Source organism: Euleptes europaea, chromosome 9 (genome assembly GCF_029931775.1).
Source record: "Euleptes europaea isolate rEulEur1 chromosome 9, rEulEur1.hap1, whole genome shotgun sequence".
Classification (NCBI taxonomy): Eukaryota; Metazoa; Chordata; class Lepidosauria; order Squamata; family Sphaerodactylidae; genus Euleptes; species Euleptes europaea.
Window position 1 is genome coordinate 31,167,415 of NC_079320.1, and position 25,137 is coordinate 31,192,551.

Below are 25,137 nucleotides of genomic sequence, written 5' to 3' on the forward strand. Positions count from 1 at the left end.
AGATTCACAAGTGCTGGTCACAGGGAAGCTTTTCTGTATATGTGGATTATCTCTACTGGATTAGAGCCTATAAGGATTGAGGTGGATATGCATCAATTCCCCACCAGTGATATGAAAGCTACGTCTCTCAGATTTCTTTTCCACATCTTAAGTAACATTTGAGGAATGGACAAAGTGCATGCTGCCCTTTCCCCCCATAAACATACTTTGAATGTTTAGGAGCGCAATCCTAAAGAAGAGTAGTTGAGAAGCACCAGGGGAGGTGCAGCTGCGCCACCTCCTGAGCAGCTTATTGCCAAGTGCAGCAAGCCGAAAATACCTTTCTCAAGAAAACCCCATGAAACTCTCCACTGAGTTCTACCAGGCTATGCCTGCCTTCTTTGCAGGTGTAACTTAGTGCCTGCAAAAAGGGGCATTCCAAAGTCGAAAGAGCTTAGGGAGCTGACTAAAGTCATCTTCACCCCCCACCCGGGCACACCTCAGGAATGCCACACGGCTCAGCCACCTCAGCTGCCACACGGCTCCCCAAAGCCAGCGTATGTGGCCCAGCACCAGCGTGCCAGTTTAGGTGGCACAAGCGGCACTATCGCCGATGCTGGGGGCACGCCGGCACCTATCCCCTTTCAGCCTCAACCCCGGTTAGGATTGGGCTACCCATTTGCTAGTTGGTCTTATCATCACATCTGAAATCATAATACATACAAGACTGCTAATGTTTGTTTTCTAATAAATATCAAAGGAAGAGATTAAAACAGATCTCCTGCTTTTCAATTTTATGGCTTTTCTCCTCTGCCACTTTTTGATTTATTTCTGTTTTTTTTCTATTGGGTTTCCTTCAGTCTCTCCTTATAATTCTTTATTTAAAAGAGTAAGCTTGGTTTTTCATGGTAAGTGGGATCTTTTTTTTAAAAAAAACTACATTTCATACATATGGAAAACTTTCTTTCAGTACAAATTCAGTTGAACAAACTGTGTGAATACATACATTAAATGAAATTAGAGTTTTATGTCTGAAAAGATGGCAGATGCATTTACATTGCCAAAAATGGCTCACGCTATTTAGAAAATTACAAAACTGAAAACAAAACTGGCTATAAACCAACGCTGCATAGTTAACTGCACATGTCAAAATTGTTCTCAGTGGAAACATAAGCAGACAGAGTTTTCCTTTCTTTTTTTAAACTGCTTTGGGACAGAGCCTTAAAGCTGAAAACAGTTTAGGGAATTAGCAGGGCTGGAAGTTCTACAATAAAAAAAGGGTGAGCTTACCTCTTCCCTATGGTTCTTTATTGGCAAACAAAGAATGCTCTGTGTCTTGTAACCTGTGATCTGGTCCACTTCTGCATTGAATCTGGGGTCCTGTCAAAGAAGAAAATACACATTCTTTTGAAAAATTATGCATTACTTCCCCCATTTATAGTATAGGAATGGAGATGTTCCATCTATCTGTTCCTCTTCAGTAACAATGTTTCCACTATGAGACAATGGATAAGAAAATGAAAACAACTTTTTCTGGCATTTATATTCCATAAAGCAGAGGCTGAAACAAATTGTTTATGTGGAACATCAGCATGTGTAGACAAAGAACTTCATAACTTTCTACACAGAGTGTAACGAGCTTAAAAAAAACCCTGTGCTATTCTCCCCCCCCAGTATGAATATATGCCATATTATCCTTACCAAAAGCATAACCATTCTTAGAACATTTTTCTATTCTCAAAGAAAACGAATAAAGCACACTGAATGCAGTGCAGTCATGGCTAAATAAGCATTGCTGATTAAAAGGATCAGGATCTTCCATTTTTGGAAATAAAGTTTAAAAGCTCAGCTTTGCCATTCTTATGCAGAGAAAGCTGAATTCTAGAAACACTATGGTGCACTCAGATGTGACAGAACTATCTGTGTTAACGTCCACAAAAGTGGTGTAACCCCAAAAAATTAAACTATTACCCCATCCAAAATACCCTGAGTAGGTATCACAATACATTCACACACATTCACACACTGTGGGACTGGCAGGGGGAATTCCATTACTCCACCCCACACACACTTGCTTGCTCAGCCACTTGCCAACCATCCCACCCACTGTGCCACTGCCTCTGACTGCTTGGTGCATACAGCCAATGTGGGGGTAGCTCCCATTCTCCCACCCACCTGCTTGCAGCACTCCTACCTCAGCTTACGCAGTGGCGGATTGGTGATGGCACCTCCCACTCCTCCCCCCCACCCTCCTCCTCTTCACCCACTTGCAGTGCTGGAAGTGCAGGAGGCACAACAGAACTCCTACTCTGGGTCTCAGTGGTAGAGCATCTGCTTGGCATGCATAAGGTCCCAGGTTCAATCCCCAGCACCTCCAGTTAAAGGGACTAGGCAGGTAGGTGATGTGAAAGACCCCTGCCTGAGACCCTGGAGAGCTGCTGCCGGTCAGAGTAGACAATGGGGATTAACGCATGGGCAGAATGTTCTTGGTTCGCTCCTCCCTTATCTCACAATATTTTAATCCAAGACTGGATAGTCAAACGCATGACGCTAGTCCATCCCACTATAAGTCCGAAGCAAGTAGCTGCTGGAGGCTCCCCGTGCGTTTGAGCCAGCCATATAATGTGGGATAGTAGGGGAGTGACCGCCGTGTCATTGGCCAAGGATTGGCTGAGGGGTTATGCAATCAAAGGCTGATTCTCCCCTTTTTCTTGGGACACCAGAGTTCTGGTATACTATCGTGACGGTGTTAAGTACCCCCCCTACAGGGCTGGTCCGGGGGGGGTGTCTGTCTGGCCTGGAGAGGGTCGGGGCTTGAGGCGCCTCTTCAGCCTCAGACCAGTCCGAGAGAGAGTCTGAGCTTTCCTCTCCCTCGGAGGCTACCCGGGTGGCTCTATGCTTAGCCAGCCTGGGTCACAGCCTACTTCCTACCTGGCTACAGCTCTCCTCTGGCCTTTTATACTCTTCAGGTCAGAGAAGCTCTGCCCCTTCCACCCTCTGCCCTCCCCCCGGAAGTCCATAAAAGGAGCTCTCCTTCCCCGTCACGTCACTTCCCTTCCTAGCCAGCAGCGCGGCTCGCATCTGCCCCGCCCTTGCTCACCCGCAGCTCAGCTGTTTGTCGGGGCTGGGAGCTTGAACGAAAGGAGGTTAGTAGCGGGCTAGTCATGTGATTACACGCACGCCGGCGTTCTGGTAATGTAGCAAAATTTTAAAAAGTAGTTGTTTAGCACTGAAAAGATCACTAGAAAACAGGGATTGCTTAACCCGTTTTTTTGTGCTTAATTCGCGCCTAAGGTGGGTCCGATGCGCAGCCCTTGGACGGTCATGCGTTTAGACCACGGGAATTCGCTACTTTTAAGGCACAAAGGCGAGACAAATTGGCCATGCGTTAAACCCCATTGCTGACTTTGATGGACCAAGGGTCTGATTCAGTATAAGGCAGCTTCATGTGTTCATGTGTTCACACACCCTCTTCCTCCTTGTCCACCTGCTGTGGCACCAAGGACAGTTCCTCCTCTACCCGACCAGCTCATGTGGGTGTGGTTCCCACTTCTCCTCCTCCCTCCCTTGCCTAACTCATTGGGAAATCAAACAGCAGAACTAGTGCCAAAGATAGGAAGTGATATAAAACAACGGCACTTATGGCAAAAAAGCATAGAGCTACTAAAGGCTTAACTATGAATTTTCAATATAATATGAATACATAAGTATAAGCACAAAACCGAAAACAATGTCCATATCAAGACATCATAGAATTGGTAAAGTCCAAGAATGCCAAGAATAAAGATAGGTATCCGGTATTGAGTCCTATTTCGCGTTAGCTTTTTCAATTCTGGCAATCCCGTGACGATCTGTCATAGTTCAACAGAACATATGTTCCAGAACCAAGGCTTGTAGCCACCTAATACAAGCGGATGGAGAGTCATGGGGCAGGCAACTGTTAGTGGGGAGGGGGATCCTCCAGTTAAATTTTAAAGGGGCATTATTTTCTGTGGGGGTAGACCTGATCTCTCATAGAAATCAATGGTGAATTAAAGGGAGGGAGATACCCCTCAAACAAGTGTTGGCCTGGCCCTGATGAGTCCTCCCTCAAAGACCAAAATAACCCTGGAAAGGGCCCTGCCCCCTCCACCTGCCTTTTACTGACAGAAACCAAGGCTTGAAGGCTGGCAATACTGTTAGGGCATTAGTTTTTTAAAGCCAAAGGTACTGCTTCTGTTATTTGGGGTGTGTGTGTTAATACTTCAATATTGGGTTTTTGTTGTTTTTTTAGATGTCAGATGTGTCTGGAAACCTGAAGTTTTTCTCAGGTTTGTAGAAATATGTCTTGTCTGTTCATGGCCCTAATTTCCAGATTTCAATATTCACAGATGGGGTCATGTTGAGAATTAGATGTATAGATAGATAAATGCTTTATATCCCTTTGTCAGCTCCAAATCCCTGCTAAGGATCCCAAATAGCAGGTGTTGGGAAAGATCTTTCTTTGCCCAAATCACTAGAGAACTGCTGCTAAATGAATAAATGGTGTGACTCATTTAGAAGAGAACTAAGTAGAGAACTAAGTGGAGGATAGTGTGGTGTTTATAGAGTGTTGGACCAGGATCTCAGGAACAATCTCAACACTGCTATGGGAGCTTGTGACCTTGGGCCAATCATTATCTCTCAGCTGACCTACCTAACAGGGTTATTGTGAGGATAAAATGAATGAGGGGAGAACAATGCTATAAGCCACTTTGGGTCCCAACTGGAGAGAAAAGCGGAGTATAAATATCCAAATAAATAAATAAAAATAAACTTTATATCTCTATGGATAAAAAAACTACACATACACATGTTCTTTATTTACCTCATATGCATTCTTAATATTCAAAGGTTGACCCAAAGCTGCTACGTGGCCCACAATCCCTTTGTTCCATTCCAGGCGGATACAGTTGTTCGATGCTTCTTCCAAGGTAGAACCTTCAGCGACATCAAAAAGCCTGCTGACAAGAAATTTCTCATTGGAACTGTCTTCACAGACCAGGAAGAGGGAGTAGCGATCAGCAGCTATCAGTTCATGGATGTGCAAGAAAATTTTGTGACAAAGAGCAGTGACATCTAAGTGACTGGAAATATCCTTCACTAGTTCTAAGAGCCTTGAACACTGATCCCCTGCATCCGTTCCAAGCCTCTGAGACTGTAGAGGCATCTGCTCCTTCTTTTCAGAACCCAACAAAAAACTCACTGTTCCAACAGAATCTTTGACAACAATGGGCCTAAGAGGCCGGTCAAATTCAGAAGCAGATATCTTCCTGGCTGGTGGTGTGGGAGTACTGCTCTCAGCCCGTGCTGTTTGGTGACTGGGACAAGAACAAGCTTCACTGTGGTGTTTGGTCCCTTCTTTGCACACTGGAATGGTATGAACTCTCTCAGAAAACCATGCATTGACCATCTCTCTGAAACAGAAGAGGAATGCAATCAATATTGGAGGTTAGCGGTCTCCCACAAAAAGGAAATAAATTTAAGGAGGGTATTCCCATAGGCGTAGTATCTATGCCTTCTACACATGGCAGATAAAAGAAGCACATTTGTGCAGCCACATGCTTCTTCTTAACACATTCTACTTTTCAACACAGAGACTGACTTGAGCACTAACATCTTGGTCTCATAAAACATTTTTACCTCTCATCAGAAGAAATTACAGGGGACTTTTTTCAAAGACAATCTTAAGCACATCAACATACTCATTCTTGGTTACGGATCCTGAAAAAAAACGATAAACAGACAAGCAGACACACAGACAGATGTGCTTAAAAATGATCAGCTATAAGGTAGGCTGAAATTCTGTGCCATAAAAATCTAAATTATGCAGTCTGCATAAATTACTCAAACTAAATGTGTGTGTGTGTGTGTATACACACACACACAATTTGTCTTGCGTCCACAAGCTGTGAGAAGCAAAGGTCTATGTATGACAATGAAATCCATATAAAAAGTAATCTTCAGGCAGGTCTTGGGATCACACAGATGCACGTTCCATGCAGTGTTCTTTACTGTACGTGAAACAGAAATTGTGGGAGTATGGCCTCCATGCTGAAGATATCATCATGGAGCACCTGGCTCACATTCTTTGAGGTGTGTGGTAGAAGAGAAGGGAGCTCACATGTTTTTCACTACATGAAGGCTGCTACTAGTTACAATTTATGTACCATAAGTTTCCATAATATTACATCACAACACACCTTAGTTACGCTGGGCACACTGATCATAACATTTTGGTAATTTGGTAATGTCTTGGCAGTTTCAGCCCGTTCCTGAGCTTGGGGCTGAAAGTGGTGTGGAGGTGGCGTGACCCCTGTGCCAGTGTAAGTGCCCTCTTATCACGGAATAAGGGGCACTTACACTGGCATGGGGGGGGGCATTTCCATCAGTGCCAGGGTGCTGTGGAGCTGCATGGAGCTCTGCTGCTGCCACAGCCTCTTTGTGACCTAAATCCCAGAAGAGGACTGTGGAGCTGGTGGGGGGGCATTCTTGGGGCATTCCCAGGGGCGGAGCTGACTTGAGTCATCTTCCTCACCCTTCCAGCCCGGAAATGCGCCCTGCAGAAACAGCAGTGCTGCATCAGCTTTTTGTTGGCGCAGCATCGCTGTTTTCAATGGCGCTATTTTCCTCTTTTGCTATTTTTTTAAAGGCCTTTTTTCATCTTCCAATGACCAGGAAACCTCTTTAGAGGCGCGCGGTGATGCCTCGGCCATGCCGTCCCCAGCTGCTGCAAGGCTCAGGAATGAGCTATTTGTGTCCAAAATGCACTATATCATCAAAGAACCAGAGTGAATATTAACCTTTGTTTCAATGTGTTTAGGCGTTCTGACATAATCTGAATTTACACAGAATTTTTAAAAATATAGTTACCTACTGTTTGAGAAGAAATATAAAAAAAGGTTTTTATATTTGCAAGAGTAATTATGTCATCAGGTGACCATCTATTCTCATTTTTACCATAACTGTTCTTCTCAATCTTTTTCAAAAATGCCAAGATCTGGCATTTACCAAGTCCCAGAATCATATTATATTATCAGTGGAATTCTTAATATCCAATATATGAAGGATCATCATGTGAAAGAAAACATACCTTGTGGAGGCTATCTTGTAACAAAAATTATCACAATAACTGGATTTCAGTTCAACAGAGAGAGAGAAATGCCATGGGTATAAAACCCATATGCTTTCACTTAGGTTTTGAATACTGGGTATTCAGTTATTAAAGCTAATTCTTTCCTTTGCTGTACCCTTAAAACAAACCGCAACTGATTGTTGCCGCTTTATTCTCATTTCTCTGCTTCCGGAAGTATGGCTCTGGGAAGTCAGTAACATTACAAGGCCTAATTAGTCCAAACCTTATTCTTTACAGATGGTGGTGTAATTTTAGACATAAGCTTCCATGGAAACGGAAAGGCTGATAGAAATAAAAAATACTAAATGATACTCAGACTTTTAAAGACTGTCCATTCATTCCTATGTGCCTGTGTTTGGTGATCAATGTGTTCCGGGGGGGGGGGAGATGTTCACAAGAGCGGCTTTATTCCCCTGTCAAAGAAACTCTAGCCCTCCCACAGTACATACCACTTCCCATCAGAAACTGCTGGAAGGGGTCAAGATTTCTTCATCCCATAATTAAACACATTTCTTGGGCCTACTAGAAGAGAAAGCTGTAACAAAGTTCTGGATATATTTAAACTAAATGATCACGATACCAGAAATGGTAGCTGGATATTATAACTTCCCCCTCTTTTAATATATCCTGGATAGAGCTTGCTTTGTTCAGCAAGGCTTCCTCTTTTAGATTAGGGCTGCTATCCTATATCTGCATATGTCAATAAGTTCCATTAACAGTGGGAGACAAATTATTTATTTAATTATCTGCATTATTTGTAGCCCACCTTTCTCACTAAGACTCAAGAGTGATTACACAGTGTCAGCCAGTGCAGTCAATATGACGAGACATCCAATAAGCACTGTAATAGGATTAGAATCTAGGAATTAAAATCAAGAACAAAACCTGGAACAATGCTGAAACAAAGCACAAGTATTAACATGGCACATTAAATGAATCAGAAATTACATCTTATATTCTAATACCAAAATCGGCCAAATCTTTGGATACTTAAATCCAATGACTGGAGCGGTGAACAGGCAAGACGGATCTTTCTACAAACTTGGAAAGGGCCCCAAGTTTGCAGAAAAAACACACACACATACACACACACACACACACACACATACATTGGTGGTTTTAAAAACCCAAAAATGATAAAAGGAAGACCTGTAGCTGTAAGCAATGGATTCCCTCAGTGGCTGTTGCTAGGCAACCACAGCATTCTAGGCTAGGTTTCTTTAAGTAAAAAGTCAGAGGGAGAGGGCAGCGACCTTTCCAGATTTATTTTGTCCTTTGAGGGAGGACTCACTGGGGCCAGGCCTAGAGTTGCCAGCTTCAGGTTGGGAAATTCCTGGAGATTTTGTGGTAAGTCTGAGGAGGGAAGGGTTTGGGGAGGGAAGAGGCCTCAGCAAGGTATAATGCCACAGAGTCCAATCTCCAAAGCAGCCATTTTCTCCAGGGGGACAGATCTCTGTTGTTCAGCTGCAATCCTGGGCGATCTCCAGGTCCCGCCTGAAAGTTGGCAACTAGCAGCAACCTCTGAATGACTTGATATCACCTGACTTCCATGACTTCCATTAGGTCTGGCTGCTTGCTACTCTTCAACAGCAGACACCCTATGAAATCCAGTGTGGTGTAGTGGTTAGAGCTTCAGAGCAGAGTCTGGGAGACCTAGGTTTGAATCCCAGTCTTGCTGTGGAAGCTCACAGGGTGATTTTTGACCAGTCACATACTTTCAGCCTAGCCACACTCCATATTAGCAGTACCTTGACAACTGCAGAGTTGCAGAGGAAACATGTTGTTCTGCTTGTGTATCCATAAAAAAGTACTGGTATTTCACCATTCAAGCAAATATTGCCTATTTGGTGGTAACAAGGCGGCAGAATGCTGAGGTGCAAGAATGGACTGTACTACTTCAAGACTCTGTGTGCGTGCGTAAAGTGGCGTTTAGTCCCAGCCGACTTATAGCGACCCCAGCAATGGGGCTTTCAAGGCAAGCGGTGGCTTACCACTTCCTTCCTCTGCAGAGTCTTCCTTGGTGATCTCTCTTCCAAGTACTGACCCTGCTTAGCTTCCGAGATATGACAAGATCGGGCTATACAGTGCTGCTTGCACTCTCACTTCAGACTATGAGGGAGGAAGTTTTTCAAAGCCCCCCATTATTAATATGTTGTGAGCAGAGAATAGCACAGGTTGAAAAGACTATTTCTTACAGAGATGCGAAGGCTTCACAGGGAACTAAATTCAAGGTAGTTGAGTGTAAAGTGATATACACTGGACTAAAAAAATCTTAAACTTAAAGTATATGCTGAGACCAAGAAGGAAGGAGACCTTGGGGTCATAGTATACCACTCAATGAAAATATCAACCCAGTGGGCTGCAGCAGTGGAAAAGGCAAAATCTATGCTGGGGATTATTAGGAAAGAAATTGAAAATAGAACAGCCGATATTATAATGTATCTCTGATGCAGCCTCATTTGCAATATTATGTACAGTGCTCAAATATTATGTACAGTATCTCAAAAAGAACATTGCAGAACTGGAAAAAGTACAGAGGGCCACAAAGATGATCCGGGCACTGGGACACTTCCTATGAGGAAAGGCTGAAGGGTCTGGAACTTTTCAGTTTACATAAGGGATGACTAAGGAGAGACATGATAGAGGTTTATCAAATTATGCACAAGGTAAACTCTTTTTCACAAGGTAAACCTAGAACCTTTGCTGGGTTTCCTTGTCTTTTGTCGGACATAATTATTTCTGTCTGAGTGGACAGAAAGAATTTTTTCTCCATCTCCCAAAATGTAGAAGTCAGGGGCATCCAATGAAGTTGATAGGAAGTAAATTCAAGACAGATAAAAGGAAATACTTCTTTACTTAAACAGTGATTTAAATGTCCACATTTGCTGCCAGAGGATGTAGTGATGGCGGTGAAAACGGGCACAACCCCTTCTACAACCTCCTTTTGCCAAGTGTGAAGACCTAGCCTTAGTGTTAGAATCAGGGATGAAGAGTTGGGTTTTTATACCCCGCTTTCCTCTACCTTTAAGGAGTCTCAAAGCGACTTACAATATCTTCCCTTCCTCTCCTCACAACAGACACCTTGTGAGGTGAGTGGGGCTGAGAGAGTTCAGAGAGAACTGTAACTAGCCCAAGGTCCCCCAGAAGGCTTCATGTGTAGGACTGGAGAAACCAACCCAGTTTACCAGATTAGAGTCCACCATTGATCACAACATCACACTATGTAATCTATTAGTGTCTGGCAACCACAACCACTCTCAAAAAAGTAAACAAAAAAACTTTTTAATTTAAAATAACCTTAAGAACAGGGATGCAAGCATGGAGACAGTCTTCACCAGATCCAAGCTGCAGTCAGCATTACTTAGAGATAAAATGCTTCCTTCTACAGCATTGTCAAACAATGTAATTCTCTCCTCTTGCTAGCGTTATTTTTAAATAGAGCAAACAGTGCACACTGTTTGTTAAAGCAAGAATACCAAAAAAGTACCCTAATGCTAATTTGTTATTCTTGGCTACTTCACAAGCTAACTTGTCCAGCTTAACTTTCAACTATCTAGAGTACAAGAACAGTCTAGCCCTATAAGGGATTTCTCATTGTTAATATGGAAAAGGGAACAGTAAAACCACAGGGATATGAAGGTCAAGGTTGTAAAGAAAATATACAGAATTACCCTGCTATTTTTTGTTGCCTTCTGATCTCAGGCTTAAAATATATAAAAAAGCAAACTGGACAACTGGACTTGGTTTGTTGCTAATGGGGAAAAAATCGCACATAATAACCCCTGACTCTTTCATATTTATTTGACAATACTTTTTCTCTCTTTGAGCAGGACTCCATATGTTGCCTTCGTTCCTCAGCTGATTCAGTTCTCTTTATCCCTGTCCTGTGTTCCATTTTCCTCCTTCCCCCTTCCGAGGTTACAGCCACTATATCAGTTTCTTACTTGAGTAACCTAGAACCTTTGCTGTGTTTCTTTGTCTTTTGTGGGACAGATTTTGTACATAATCAATGGAGTCTACAAAAAAGAATTTACAGGCTTATTATCTAGGTTCAACACAGACACACACATAAACACAGAGACGTAAGTAAGCAAACTTGTATGTAACAAGTTCGTAGTTTTCATGCATTGAATTCACCCCAAGATGCTAACCTTATTTGGCAGAAATAAGACTCTGCTGATTATAACTAATCAGAGATCACAACACATCTTCCCATTAGCCAAAGAAAGAGCAGAAACTTGCTGTAAAACCTACCAGGGTGATCACACCACAACCAACTATGACGGAAGGGTTTATTTCGAATAATAAGATGGTCAGAAATATTTGGCACTCTAGAGGCTTTTAAAACACAACTTTAAAATAGTTTTATTTGTCTCTTTTTATAAGATTTAAAAGTCAGGTTAGCCATTCTTCATAACAGGAAATGAAGATGGTCACAGAATAACAAAACTGAGAAGTTTGAGATGGTTAAGTTCAAGTGATATACTGTACTTCCAAATATTTCAAGGTGGTTCACATACAAGTGTTTAAATCTTTATTTTCTACTCAGAGGGTTTTTCTCTTTGCCGTCCCTGGTTTGTTTCTTAAACTTAAGCTACTTTTACACTTTCTTAAACGTAAGTTTCTTTCTTTTACACAGCGGTTCTTTACTTGTAGGAGTTAGGAAACATGAACATACTCCCCCAGTTTCTCTCTCTCAAACTGGCCTAGGATCACTCTATTCACCAGAGATATTTGCCATTAAACTCTTAGGAATCACTCTATAAACCTTAGAGCTATTTTTCTTATATAACTGGTTATGGATCCTGTGATCCAAAAAACCAAAATGTGTTCCTTTTCACTCCTGAGGACAAACTTCCGCCAGACTGCTTACAGCTCCCACAGCAGTTTCCAAGCCCTGTCTATCTGCCATTTTCAGAATACTATTTGAGCTCCCTGTCCATCACGGGTTTTTTTTGACCAGGACAACTCTTTGGAATGCAGCTGTCTATCACACCAGCCTTACAAACTACAAGAAAGCTGTTTAGCCCTGGTTTTACATCTTCTGATAATCAAAAATATGCATCACTTATCACATGTATGTCTTCCAGATCCAGTGTTTACAACTGGAAGAGGCACGTTGTTGTATTACACACAGAGCAGTTCTGCTGTCATAGTAGGGTCATGAAATCCAGTGCTCAGACTGATTAATGCTTGGGGAAAATAAGCAAGAAAAATAAAACATTATTTTAACGCCTCTTACATATTTCAAGGAAATGATCACTTCTATGAAAAAAAAACACCTTCTTTCTTATTTTATGTACATGCATAAATTGCAAGGGACTGAGCTTAAGATTCAAATCTCTGTTGAGGTGCAGCTTACCTTGGGTAGCCTAACCTATTTTATAGAGTTGTTGTAAACACTAACCCGACTCATCTTTTAGCTTCTAGGTGCTAGGAAATGATACAGATGTAGTAAGTTAACATATAGCCCACTGTCAAAGAATTTTAAAGGCTGCTTGACACAAAGTTAAATTTTCCATATGGAAAGCTATTCAGTGTAAGAATCGCATGTGCAGTTATCACACACAACAAATGCACATGCACGCACAACAGGAAGGCATTGTCAATTACATGTATCTGTTAGGCAAAGATATATAGCAAAACAGACACAAAACCGGTATTTGTCACCTATGAATACACAAGATTCATTCAATTCCTTTAAAATAAGTCACTTCTGTGTAGGGAATTTCTCTCATTTCACTTGGTTTTTCTTTTTTCTGAAAACTTAAAATTGCATTTTCCATTGTAGATAGATAGATAGATAGATAGATAGATAGATAGATAGATAGATAGATAGATAGATAGAGAGAGAGAGAGAGAGAGAGAGAGAGAGAGAGAGAGAGAGAGAGAGAGAAGAGAGAAAGAGAGAAAGAGAGAAAGAGAGAGATTTGCCATCAAGTCACAGCTGACTTCTGGAGACGCCATAGGGTTTTCAAGGCATGAGACATTCAGGGGTAGATTGCCATTGCCTATTGGTCTCCTATCCAAATACTTGCCAGGGTCGAGGCTCAGAGTGTGTGACTGGCCCAAGGTCCCCCAGCAAGTTTCCATGGCAGAGTGGGGATTTGAACCTGAGTTTCCCAGACCCTAGTCTGGCACCTTAACACTACACCATGCTGACTCAACAAAAACAGGAGATGGCAAAAGAAGGCCTGCAGATAACAGCTAGGAAAGGCCTGTGAGACTTTAGGGAAGAGGCCTGCAACGTACAGCTCCAGAGCCAAATGTGGCTCAATATGGAACCAAGTTTGGCTCTTTTAAAAAGAAAATTATATCTTTAATTGAAGGTACATTGGAGGGGCAGATGGCAGGCTAGAATAACCAGTAAATGAAGGGAATGGCATGCAAAGGTTTTCATGGGACTAAAGCGCTTCTTTGAGATACTTCACAGAAAGAGAAATGCTAGAGGTGAACAGCTGCCATTAATCCAAGCATGAACCATGCACAGATTTATGCTAGTGCCTGATCTCATTAGATCTCAGAAGCAAAGCAGGGTCAGTTCTGGTTAGTACTTGGATGGGAGACCACCAAGGAATACCAGGGTTGCTATGCAAAGGAAGGCAATGGCAAACCACCTCTGTAGTCTCTTGCCTTGAAAACCCTACGGGGTTGCCATAAATCAGCTGTGACGGCACTTTACACACACACTAAAGCAATCACGCAGGGTGTTCCTGTGTATATTTATTACCTATTGTGTGACCTCATGTGTGCCACTTCCTAATAACAGACTTGGGCTTCAGAAACATTATGGCTTATTAATCAACATGTCAGTTATCGGAAATGTTAAGTTGTGTATTTTCAGTTATGCAAATGCATACAGTCTCTGTTGATCTCTTGCTCTGAATGTTGATGCAGTTTTGCTCTTTTATTATAAAAGGCTGCTGATCCCTGCTGTAGGGAATCCTATGATCCTGAATTATTAAGCTGCTAGTCCTCATGTTTAAAGAGAAAAGCTTGAAAACATTACAACAATGTGTTAAAGGGCTCAAACCTAAAACAAACTTTAAATGTTACCTGTTGTTTCCCATATCACAGCCCTCATGGAATATCTTATGGCAGTGTATGCCATACTTTCAAATCTCATGCTTGTAATACTACTCCTTTAAACCTTTGAAATGTGGTGTTGGAGGAGAGTGTTACAGATTCCGTGGACTGCCAAAAAAACAAATCAGTGGGTTATAGATCAAATCAAGCCTGAACTGACCCTAGAAGCTAAAATGACTAAACTGAGGCTGTCGTATTTTGGTCACGTCATGAGACGACAAGAGTAACTGGAGAACACAGTCATGCTAGGAAAAGTTGAGGGCAGCAGGAAAAGAGGAAGACCCAACAAGAGATGGATTGACTCAATTAAGCCACAGCCTTCAATTTGCAAGATCTGAGCAAGGCTGTCAAAGATAGGACATTTTGGAGGACTTTCATTCATAGGGTCGCCATGAGTCGGAAGCGACTTGATGGCACTTAACACACACACACACTTCATTTTTTGTTGACATTTTCTTGTTTCTTCTGATCAGGAAGAAATGAAATGTCTAGATATTTCTGAGTAGCTCCAAATCATATATCTGTGAATATGGCATGTCACTTATAATGGGACAAGGAATCAATACAATCTAGAAAATTCTTAAACAGAGGGGGATACCTGCCTTCTGCTACATACTAGGGCTGCCAATGCCAGATTGTGAAATTCCTCGAGATTGGGGGGTGGAGCCTGGGGAGGGCAAGTGGGGTATAATGCCATAGAGTCCAACCTCCAAAGCAGTCTTTTTCTACAGGGGAAGTGATCTCTGTAATCTAGAGATCAGTTGTAATGCTGGGAGATCCCCGACCCCTAGCTGGAGGATGGAAACTCTACTACCGACCCTGTCAGAATAATCTTCAGTAGAGGGTAAGTATGTACTTACTTTCTCATCAAAAAAAGTTCAGACTGTACCTAGATCTCATCATAAGTGAATACCAATCCTGGATGAAGGCAGAAAAACTATTCCCAGCATTTCTGAGTCACCTGTCCACTAAAGTCCATTTGTTCACTTAAGCAGTGAATATCAGTGATATCCCTTGATGCCGTGCTTTCACTACAGCAAAGGGATGTCCGCTGATATTCACGGCATCTCTATACTCCCACACAGTGCTGAGCATCTATTTTAGGAGCTAAGGTGAGAAATACTTAACTGTTGAACGAACTCTTCATCAAACAGGTTTTCAGTACAGAATCATTTGGCTTGCCCTCATCTGACCAAGTATTCCTATTTGCATAATAGGGGTAGAAGTGGAGCAAGTCACCGACCAAAGATCCACATTGAACAAGGCTAAAGAGGGTCCAGCCACTATTACATCCTGTTTCACAATGACTGACAAGGGGCATAATTCACCCAAAAGTTCATTACAATGAATTGACAAAAGCAATATGTATTGGCATATTTAAATCAGGAATCTGTAGTAGGACTTCCTCAACAGACTGTTCCCCCTGCCCCAAGATATACAGGCCATTTCCATATTGTGCACTCAGTTGAAATGTGAAACCGTTAAAAAAAATAGCTCTGATGACTAAAGAAAAATGTATGCACGCTGTAACTTTCAAAAGTACCTTTATCACTTATAAAAAAGTAGGATTCAAACAACATTTAAACACTCCTAAGAATTTTGTTACGCAATGTCCTTTTCCAGAACCTCAGAGGGTATTTTTAAAGCATTAAGTATGGCCCTGCCCAGGCTTTATGTGCATGGATAAAGTCAAGAATTCCGCTAATCAGCTGATTGTCAAAGAAAAAGAAACAACGGATGACACAATCTGCCCCACCCGTTCTTCCAAACGTTTCTTCAGTATAGTTCAGCATAGAGGAGGGTGCCGAGTGGTTTTCTGTTGCCCCAGAAGGTCGGGCCAGAACCAGCGGGTTGAAATTAAATCAAAAGAGTTTCCATCTAGACATTAGGAGGAACTTTCTAACAGTCAGAGCGGTTCCTCAGTGGAACTGGCTTCCTTGGGAGGTGGTAAGTGCTCCTTCCCTGGAGGTTTTTAAGCAGAGACTAGATGGCCGTCACCATGCTGATTCTATGACCTTAGGCAGTTCATGAGAGGCAGTTTATGAGAGGGAGGGCATTTTGCCCATCTTCTGGGCATGGAGTAGGGGTCACTGGGTGTGTGTGGGGGAAGTAGTTGTGAAATTCCTGCATTGGGCAGGGGGTTGAACTAGATGACCCTGGTGGTCCCTTCCACCTCTATGATTCTATGCTGCAGTGACACAACAATTTGTACACATATCTAAAGCCTGGGAGAATCACATTGAGAATGTTTCTATAGTCTGAACTTCAGTACAGCTCCATCATAAATAAAATGCAGTTCTCCTTTCAGAGAAACAAATCAAATGCATTGGAACATAAAATTATGTGACAACATGAAAGAAAAGCGACAATACAACATCTCGGTTCAGAAATTAAGACGTTTTCTGCAATAATGAATCTGTAATTTAAAGACCCTGGCATAAAAATACTTAATGTTGTAAATTAAGGGTGCCATCCTTTTTATATTTACTCAAGAGAAACCCCCGCTGAATGCTTCCAGGTAAACTTATATAGAACCTGGCTTCATGACAGTTCAACTAAATCATTTCAAGCCATCATGTAGACATATACATTGTGCCAACTTTTCTGTATAAGTACCGATTATTATGGGGTGTATTCTCAGACACTCTTAGCAAGGACTTTTTTTAACCCATCAACAGTGTGATTCAAAGGATGAATCCTCCCCATATTTATTTCTTCATTTAAGAGATTTCAGCGCATGCTGTTGCATGATGGGGGGGATTCCAATCCAGATAAAAGTTATTCTGAATTTGCAGCCTGTGCAGATGGCAGGTACCAAAATATTACTGTAAATATAAAATAATAACCAGGATGAATGCTCTTTTCAGACACTTTAAGCCTGTGCTAGCCCTTTGGTATGCAATGTGAATTAACAGGAAACCAGTGAAGCTCTCTATAGCTGAGTACAAGGGTCAGGAAATGATCCGCTATGAGCTCTGAATGTCAAGGAAAGCATTGCAGAAGTCACCCACTTGACTTTCCATTCCCATACTAGACCTGCTTAGCTTAGTGCTCCGCACCTGCAAGCCCTTATGTATATTTGCAGTATAAGGAACTATTTGCATAAGTAAACAGACCAACATAATGAAGCCCTTACCACGCTGGGCTGGAGTGTTACAAAATTAACCTTCCTAGCAACTCATCCACGGGAGACAACTGAACCAAGCCTCATCATTTGACTTTTATACGTATGCTGCCAGCAGAATGTGGGGCAGAATGATTCACGGAAGCCGTCAGTGCAGCTAATCAACATGGAACTCAGAAATCAATGCTGCCTGATTATGCAAGTTGCTGAGCATTCTTGGAAAATTTTCAGTAGTGCAGTCCAGGCTAGCCTGATCTCGTCAGATCTCAGAAGCCAAGCAGGGTCAGCCCTGGTGAGTATTTGGATGAGAGACCACCAAGGAATACCAGGGTTGCTGTGCAGAGGAAGGCACTGGCAAACCACCTCTGTTAGTCTCTTGCCATGAAAACCCCGAAAGGGGTCGCCTTAAATTGGCTGCAACTTGACGGCACTTTACACACACACACAGTTCTAAGCAGGCTTACACATTTAAGTGGGCTCAGATGGGTGTAGCTCTGCTTAGGGTTGCACTATGGGTATATCTTACAGTGAATCCTAACAACACTTTTCTGGGAGCAAGCACCACTGAATAACATGAGACTTGCTTCTGAGTAGACCTGCTTAGGATTATTTCCTGATGTACTCAGAATTGTATTGTTAGTACACAACATACACAACATAAACTACATTTATTCCCATTCACATATCGCTTGTGCTCTTTCCAGGATTAGTATTTATAATTGTTACCATCATCAATCACCTTACTTGTTATACATTAATGTTTAATATTTCTAAAATCCTATTAATCGATATAGTGATTAGCTTTTCTGTTATAGACTATGATTTCTTAACATAATATTTAATCTCTTTACAATTCCAGCTTTCACAATCTTACTTTCCAAAATAATTATATCTAATCACTGCTATTGCATACTGATGTCTAACTTTAAAACTTCAGATTTGCATATTGGAGGGCTTTAAGAGGGGAGTGGACATATTCATGGAGGAGAGGGGTATTCATGGGTGTTAGTTAGAATGGATACTAGTCATGCTGCATACCTATTCTCTCTAGTATCAGAGGAGCATGCCTATTATTTTGGGTGCGGTGGAACACAGGCAGGATGGTGCTGCTGCAGTCATCTTGTTTGGGGGCTTCCTAGAGACACCTGGTTGGCCACTGTGTGAACAGACTGCTGGACTTGATGGGCCTTGGTCTGATCCAGCAGGGCCTTTCTTATGTTCTTATGTTCTTATGCTCTGATCCTATGCAAAATGACATGTGTTGACTCAAACTCTCAAACTAGAATCTCTAGGACTACAGAGTTCAGTATGAATGTGCTGACTGTTACAGCTTTAGATTACATATCTCTTTTAATTTACGAGCAGATATATAAAAGTACTAAAAAAAATAATGTTCTATGGCATTACAAGGCTGTTTCCAAACAAGCTTTAAAATTACCAGCAGGAAACATCAGTTATGTCAGGAATATGATATAGCACTTTGTCAAAATCTCACCCCATTACAAATCTTGGGAATTTCTGTGGGATATATGATAACCAACTGTGTGTTGCCAACTATTAACACTAAAGCCTTTCTGTATTTATTCTGCACTACGTTCCGTTTCTGTGACTGCAGTCCTACGAACAAGTTCCACGGAAAGCGTTTTGCATAAACATGCACGGGATCAGAATGTAAGGGAGGAATGTTTTCCAGATAAACTGCTATTTCTTGAAACTAGTTCAAGTAGCGCAGCCCTGTCTGTCAAAAGAGATTATTATGCATTTGGGTGGTGAAAGAGTAAATAATGCGTAATACTTTGCTGATTGAAGTGTCAGACGACGAATCAATTAAGTAGCTAATTAATTTAATTTACATCAGATTGCCAGAGCCTTAATATAAGAGGTACTGAAGAAAGATAGTTCGCACTTCAACAGAAGCTGCCCTGTTGTTAGGAGGAAAAGTAATCTTTAACATTCCGTTATAGTAATATACACAAATCAAGGCAGACTAAAAAAAAAAAAAGATGTGCACCCTTAACTCTCAGCCTCATTCATTAAAAATTATTCTTGCCAATTAAAACTGCCCCCCGGGTTCAAATAACTAAACTTTCCTTAATATACAGTTTAGAGCTCACTGACCCAATTATTATGCACACACTGCCTAGTACATAAGACACACATGAACAACATGGTGTATATTCACCACATATTACATACTCATGGTACCTTTGGGTGCATTCCTTATTGGACTGATAGATCGCTCCTGAATTTTGATGACTACCAACGTTCGTCTTAATATCATCTAGTAATTACACATGAAACATATAAAACATATAGTCAAAAAGGGCAAGAGTCCAGTAGCACCTTAAAGACTAACAAAAATATTTTCTGGTAGGGTATATATAAAACATATAGACTTTGCTACCAGTATTCTGTCGAGGTATTATGCTGTAATTCTACAGATGTGTTATAACTACAACTGTACAAAATATACACAAAGATTGTGAAACCCTCATCCCGAGCCTCACAGCTATTAAGATCCCAACAGCAGAGCTTTGTTTTCGCACGTCAGTTGCTTTGACCCAAAGTTCTTTTTTAAAAAAGCATCGGAGTTGTTCAAGATAGATTGCGTGTCTTTTCCATCCCTGGCAGGAGGCCAGGCGGCCCAGGCCCCCATTACAGGGAAATAAGTTTCCACTGAAGCCAGTAGTTCTTCTGCTGCATAAATTAGGCTGCATTTTAAAATTTGATTTATAATCAAATCTCTACCTTGGTATAACTCCCAAACTTCAGAGGATGGGCTTTAGATAACAGGAATAGGAAGCACATCTGCTTCACCACCTAGGCAATATGGCACAATGAAAATTTCCCATCGTTTTCTGTTACAGAATACAAGCATAATATATAACACAGAATACAAGGTCCTCTCTTACACGCCCAGGGAAATGCTGATTGCCACTTTGGGGGCGGGAAGCAATTTTCCTCCAGGCCAGTTTGGCCGGAGATCCTGAGGGATTTTGGGGTCATCTTTTGGGCATGGAGTTGGGGGTCACTGGGTGTGAGGAGAGGAAGCAGTCGTGAATCTCCTGCATTGTGCAGGGGGTAGGACTAGATGGCTCTGGTGGTCCCTTCTAACCCTTTCACACAGCCCAAACAATCCACTTGCGATCCACTTTCAGTGCACCTTAACGTTCGTTTGCAAGGGGGTTTTGCCAGTTCGCACAGTAAAACCCACCTTCAAAGTGCACTGAAAGTGGATTGAAAGGGCGTTCTTGGGGCGGTGTGAAAGCGCCCATTCTGGGATTCTAACTGCCGTGCACTTACTTAACAGGCTCGAAGGAGGCTGGCTGCAGGGCAGCGCTGCAGGCCTTCCAGGTTTCCTTCAAGTTGTCCCTGGCCAGCCCAGCAGCCCCAGCCCCAGCCCCGGTGAGAAGGGAACAGCCGGCGGAGGCGGGAAGGGCGCTGGCCAGCCCCAGATGGCCCCGGGGAAGGCGGTGACCCGCGCAACCTGCGAGTCAATCATTAATAGGGCACCTCTCGTCTTACCGCGCCCGGCTCATTCAAAGCCCAGCACTCCCGAGAAGTAACCCCCCAGAGCAGATGGCCGAGCCCCGGAGAGCGCGCGGAAGAGGCGATCCGGGGAGACGCTCCGGCAAGCCCCGGGGCTGCCGTCCCAAATGGAAACCCGACCCCGCTCCAAAAAGGAGCGGCCGTCCCGCGGGTCCCCGACGCGAAAGCAGGAGGAGAACAGTACCTCGTTTTGTCTCCGAAAGGCAGCATGTCCAACCAGCGGGGAGGCAGTCCAGCCGCGCCGCTTTGATCCCGGCATTGACCCTTCGCGGACCACTTTTTCCTCTCCCCCCCCCCGCAAGACCCCACCCTCGGATGATAAATCCCCGGGAAAAACTTCTTGCCCTGGCCGCCCCGGCTTCCAGTCCCGTGTGGCTCAGTGCTGCCTCCTGGCGGAGGACGGCGCCGGCCGGGCGGGGTGCCTCGTCAGAGAAGCGGCTTTCCGGACGCGCGGCGTCACGGGCCAGCTGCCGACGGCTCGCCCCGCGGCCGGATCGCCCTCCCACGAGCCCCCCTCCGCAGATATGTGGCCAAACCGGGGAGAAGCGCCATCGCCCCCGGGCAGTGGGTCTAAAAATAGTGGTTGCCAAAAGACAAAGGGGGCCCACCCACAACTATAAGGCTACCATTTAAGTTGTGTTAATTTTTTATTTTTACACGTATTGCCTAATGTTTAAGGGGCCCCACTTCATCACTTGCCATCGGGCAAGCTAACACAATGGCCAGTCCGCCACTGCCCCTAAACCATCCACAGCAACACCTTGGCCGCTCCTTCCCCAGTTTTCTGCCTCTACCGCGTCCACAAGGCAACCTTGCAGTGGCAAACCTCCACTCGCTAATCCTTGCTGTATTCTTGAGTCACGGAACTGTGGAGGTGGGTTACCTGGAGGTAATCTAGTCCAACCCCAACTCCCCCCCTCTGCATTCAGATCCCAGAAAGCTCCACAGGAGAGGCCGTGGCTCAGTGGTAGAGCATCTGTTTGGCGTGCAGAAGGTCCCAGGTTCAATCCCCAGCATCTCCAGTTAAAGGGACTAGGCAGGTAGGTGATGTGAAAGACCTCTGCCTGGGACCCTGGAGAACCGTTGCCAGTCTGAGTTGACAATACTGACTTGGATGGACCAAGGGTCTGATTCAGTGTAAGGCAGCTTCGTGTATTCACATCGCCCTGCAACTTTTTCTACCCCGGAAATTTCTTGTGTGTTCTCCCACAGCATTAGAATCAGGTCCCCACTCCTCATGGCAGTTTGTGGTCAGTGAACTCCCCGTTCACTTTGGAGCAGTGAAAGGGCAAGAAACGTAGGGATTTTCCATAGAACTGGGATGTCCCAGAAAGAATATATTATGTATGGGAGTATGGGTAAGAAGCAAGAAAGGACTACTTGTGCTTATTTCAGTGATCTGAAGGAATCCTTGCAAAAAGCAGATGTGCCCCCTGGTTTTATGCCTAGTTACTGGCAAATTCAACAGGACTCACTTCCAAGCCAGCTTGGATTGGATTTACAGCCATTTACGCCCAGGCCCTGCTCTCAAATAATTACGCAAAAGCCCTATCCGCGTTCACTAAAAATAGGGATGCCAGCCTGCAGGTGGGACCTGAGGACTCCCTGGAATTACAGCTCATCTCCAGACTACAGAGATTAGTTCCCCTGGAGAAAATTGATGCTTTGGAGGGTGGACTCCGTGGCATTGTGCCCCACTGAGGTCCCTGTCCTCCTCAGACTTCATCCCCAAATCTCTAGAAGTTTCTAAATCCGAATCTGGCAACCCTAACTAAAAACCTCACCAAGTTTTGATGACAGGCAGATGCAACAAGTCCCATCACATCCAAGAAATCCGGCGCACAATCCTCAGAAAGGGCCATTTATGCATGGGACGTTTTGCCTTGGATTTGCCACTCTCTAGATGCACATCCCCCCCCCATCCTAATTCTCAAAACTCTGAGCCCATTTATGCGTGGGAGGTTTTGTCCTGGATTTGCCGCTCTCTAGATGCACATTTTCCCCATCCGAATCCTCAAAACTTTGCACGGGGGCTTATTTTTTAGTTCTGGGGATCCGGATTGGGGGGGGGGAGTGCGTCTAGAGAGCAGCCAATCCAAGGCAAAACCTCCCACGGATAAACGACCTGAGAAGTTGGATGGGGGAAGTGTGCATCTAGAGAGCGGCAAATCTCAAGGCGAAGCGTCCCATGCATAAATGGCCCGAATAACGCAAGGCGGATGCGCGTTAAATTGGATCCGGCTTTTTTTTCCTTTCTTTTTTTTTAATCAGGAGGGTATTAACAAGCGCCATAAACGCAAGCTGTAAAGTTCTCTCGGGCGCGTGCGAGTTGAGCTGCCCCGCTTCCAAGTGGGAACCGATCCCCTTGGGATGCATTCCCGGGCAATGCCCTCTCCTCTCCCCAGGCGCTGCAGAGCAAGGTCGCGGCTCAGCCCCGGCCGCCAACGGCGCGGCAAAGGCTGCCAGCCCGACCGCGCGCTTCGCACCGCAGAGAAGCCCCAGAGGGGTTGGCCCGCGAGGTGGGGGCAGCCACACTGAGCCGCCGTTTGTTCGCTGCTTTCCATCTCGCAGGGGGCGAAAGCCAGGCGGGCGTTTCCCTTTGGGTCGTGCCCCTCCCAGGGCCGGGGCCGGTCCTCTTTGCGCCCGAGGCAAGGCTAACTGCTTGTGCACCCCCGCCCCCCCCCTTGCTAACCAAGATTTAAAAACAGATGTCTGGTAGGGGAAAAAAAAAAGCGCAAAACTTTTAATAAGGTGTTATAATTAATTATATTCCGTTGTGGTACTTATCTTAAAGTAAAAATATATATAAATTGCCAGTTGCGTTTTTCCCCCCCAGTCTGTTTCAAACTGTGCCCCTCGGGCCAGTTCTGCACCCCTCTGAGGTCTGCGCCCTAGGCGACCGCCGAGTTCGCCTAACGGGAGCACCGGCCCTGCCCCCCCCCCCTTTTCAGGGAAAAGGGGGGAAATGCACCACCCCACTGCAGGGGAAAGGGGGGAAATACCTCCCCACTCCGCCCCTCCCCGCTGCTCTGACCTGGTCGCTTTCTTCACAAAGTACGAGCGGGCGAAGTCCCCGTGGTCGTCCAGCCACGCTTCCACCGCCTCCTCCCGCGACTGCTGGGGGCGGCCGCCGCCTTCCATGGCCGGCTCTCCCCGCCGCTGTCTGCTCGCCCCCAGTGACACCGGCGGCGGCAGCAGCAGCGCCTCCCCGCCTGGCCGCCGCCGCCCCTCCCCTCCCCTCCCCTCGGGGCTGTTGGTTGCTGCTTTCACCTCCTGACCCCGCGCCCTCCTCGAAGCCTGGGCGGGAGGGACCTCGGCCCGGGGCCGCCGAGGCTGCCTCCTGGCGCCGGACCAGCTCCCCCCCGCCGCTCTGCTTCTTCTGCGGGGGGTCCGCCCGGAGCGGCTGGCCAAGCGCCAGCTCCACGCCTCCTCCTCCTCCTCGGTAAGCCTCCCCGGCTGGGATGCAGCCCCCCGGCGGGCCACCCGGCTCCCCCTCTCGCTCGCCCCGCCGCCGCCGCCCGCCAAGAGTCCACGCGGCGCTGCGAGGCCAGCCGCGCCCCGACCCTCCTTTGGGGCCGCCTCGCCTCCCCCCGCGGCCGGTCTCCTTTCGTTTATGCCCGGCAGGTTTGGCCTTGGATTGGCCGCGCGTTGTTGTTAAGGGTATTGATTTCGAATTGTAATTAGATTGCTATAAGGAGTATTGTCGTGAATTAGGATTTAAATGCAAAGGGAATATAAAGTTATCAAAGAGAGAGCGGAGGAGAGAGGGGAAGTCAATGAAATGTCAGAATTAATTAATCATGTTGATAAGAAAAATAACGTTTATGCCATATGACAATGTTATTGAATGATGCAAATTATTGTGATATAAAAAAAACTATATAGATATATAGATATAGATAGGCATAGATAGATAGATAGATAGATAGATAGATAGATAGATAGATAGATAGATAGATAGATAGATAGATAGATAGATAGGATTTGCCGCTCTCTAGATGCACGTTTTCCCCATCCAGGTTCTCAGAACTCAACCATAAGCCCCCTGGCAGAAGTGTGAGCATTCGGATGGGGGCCGTGCATGAGTGGCCAAATCATTCAAGTGGATTGAAAGTGCATTATTCAGTGTGTGTGAAAGCGCCCAGTGTCAACATTTGCGGAGTGACTGTCATCGAGGCTCAGTGAGTTTTTAGTTAGGGTTGCCCGATCCAGATTGGGAAACCCCTGGAGATTTGGGGGTGAAGTC

The 25,137-nt window shown here is 44.5% G+C and overlaps 1 protein-coding gene across 2 annotated transcripts in view; it reads right to left on the minus strand.

Annotated features, from left to right (window-relative positions):
- The window catches only part of PDE5A (phosphodiesterase 5A), a 79,305-nt gene extending 55,301 nt beyond the window's left edge, over positions 1–24,004 (minus strand). The window contains exons 1-3 of one of the 2 annotated variants that reach the window (XM_056855884.1): positions 23,926–24,004; positions 4,826–5,414; positions 1,270–1,359 (exon numbers count right to left, since the gene is read on the minus strand). In XM_056855884.1, coding sequence (XP_056711862.1) covers positions 1,270–1,359; positions 4,826–5,410 — 675 coding nt within the window. In that variant the 5' untranslated portion in view covers positions 5,411–5,414; positions 23,926–24,004. Of the gene's footprint in view, positions 1–1,269; positions 1,360–4,825; positions 5,415–21,075; positions 21,138–23,925 lie in introns of those variants that run through there. The other variant, XM_056855883.1, reaches the window with a different exon arrangement.
- Positions 24,005–25,137: the final 1,133 nt, after the last annotated feature.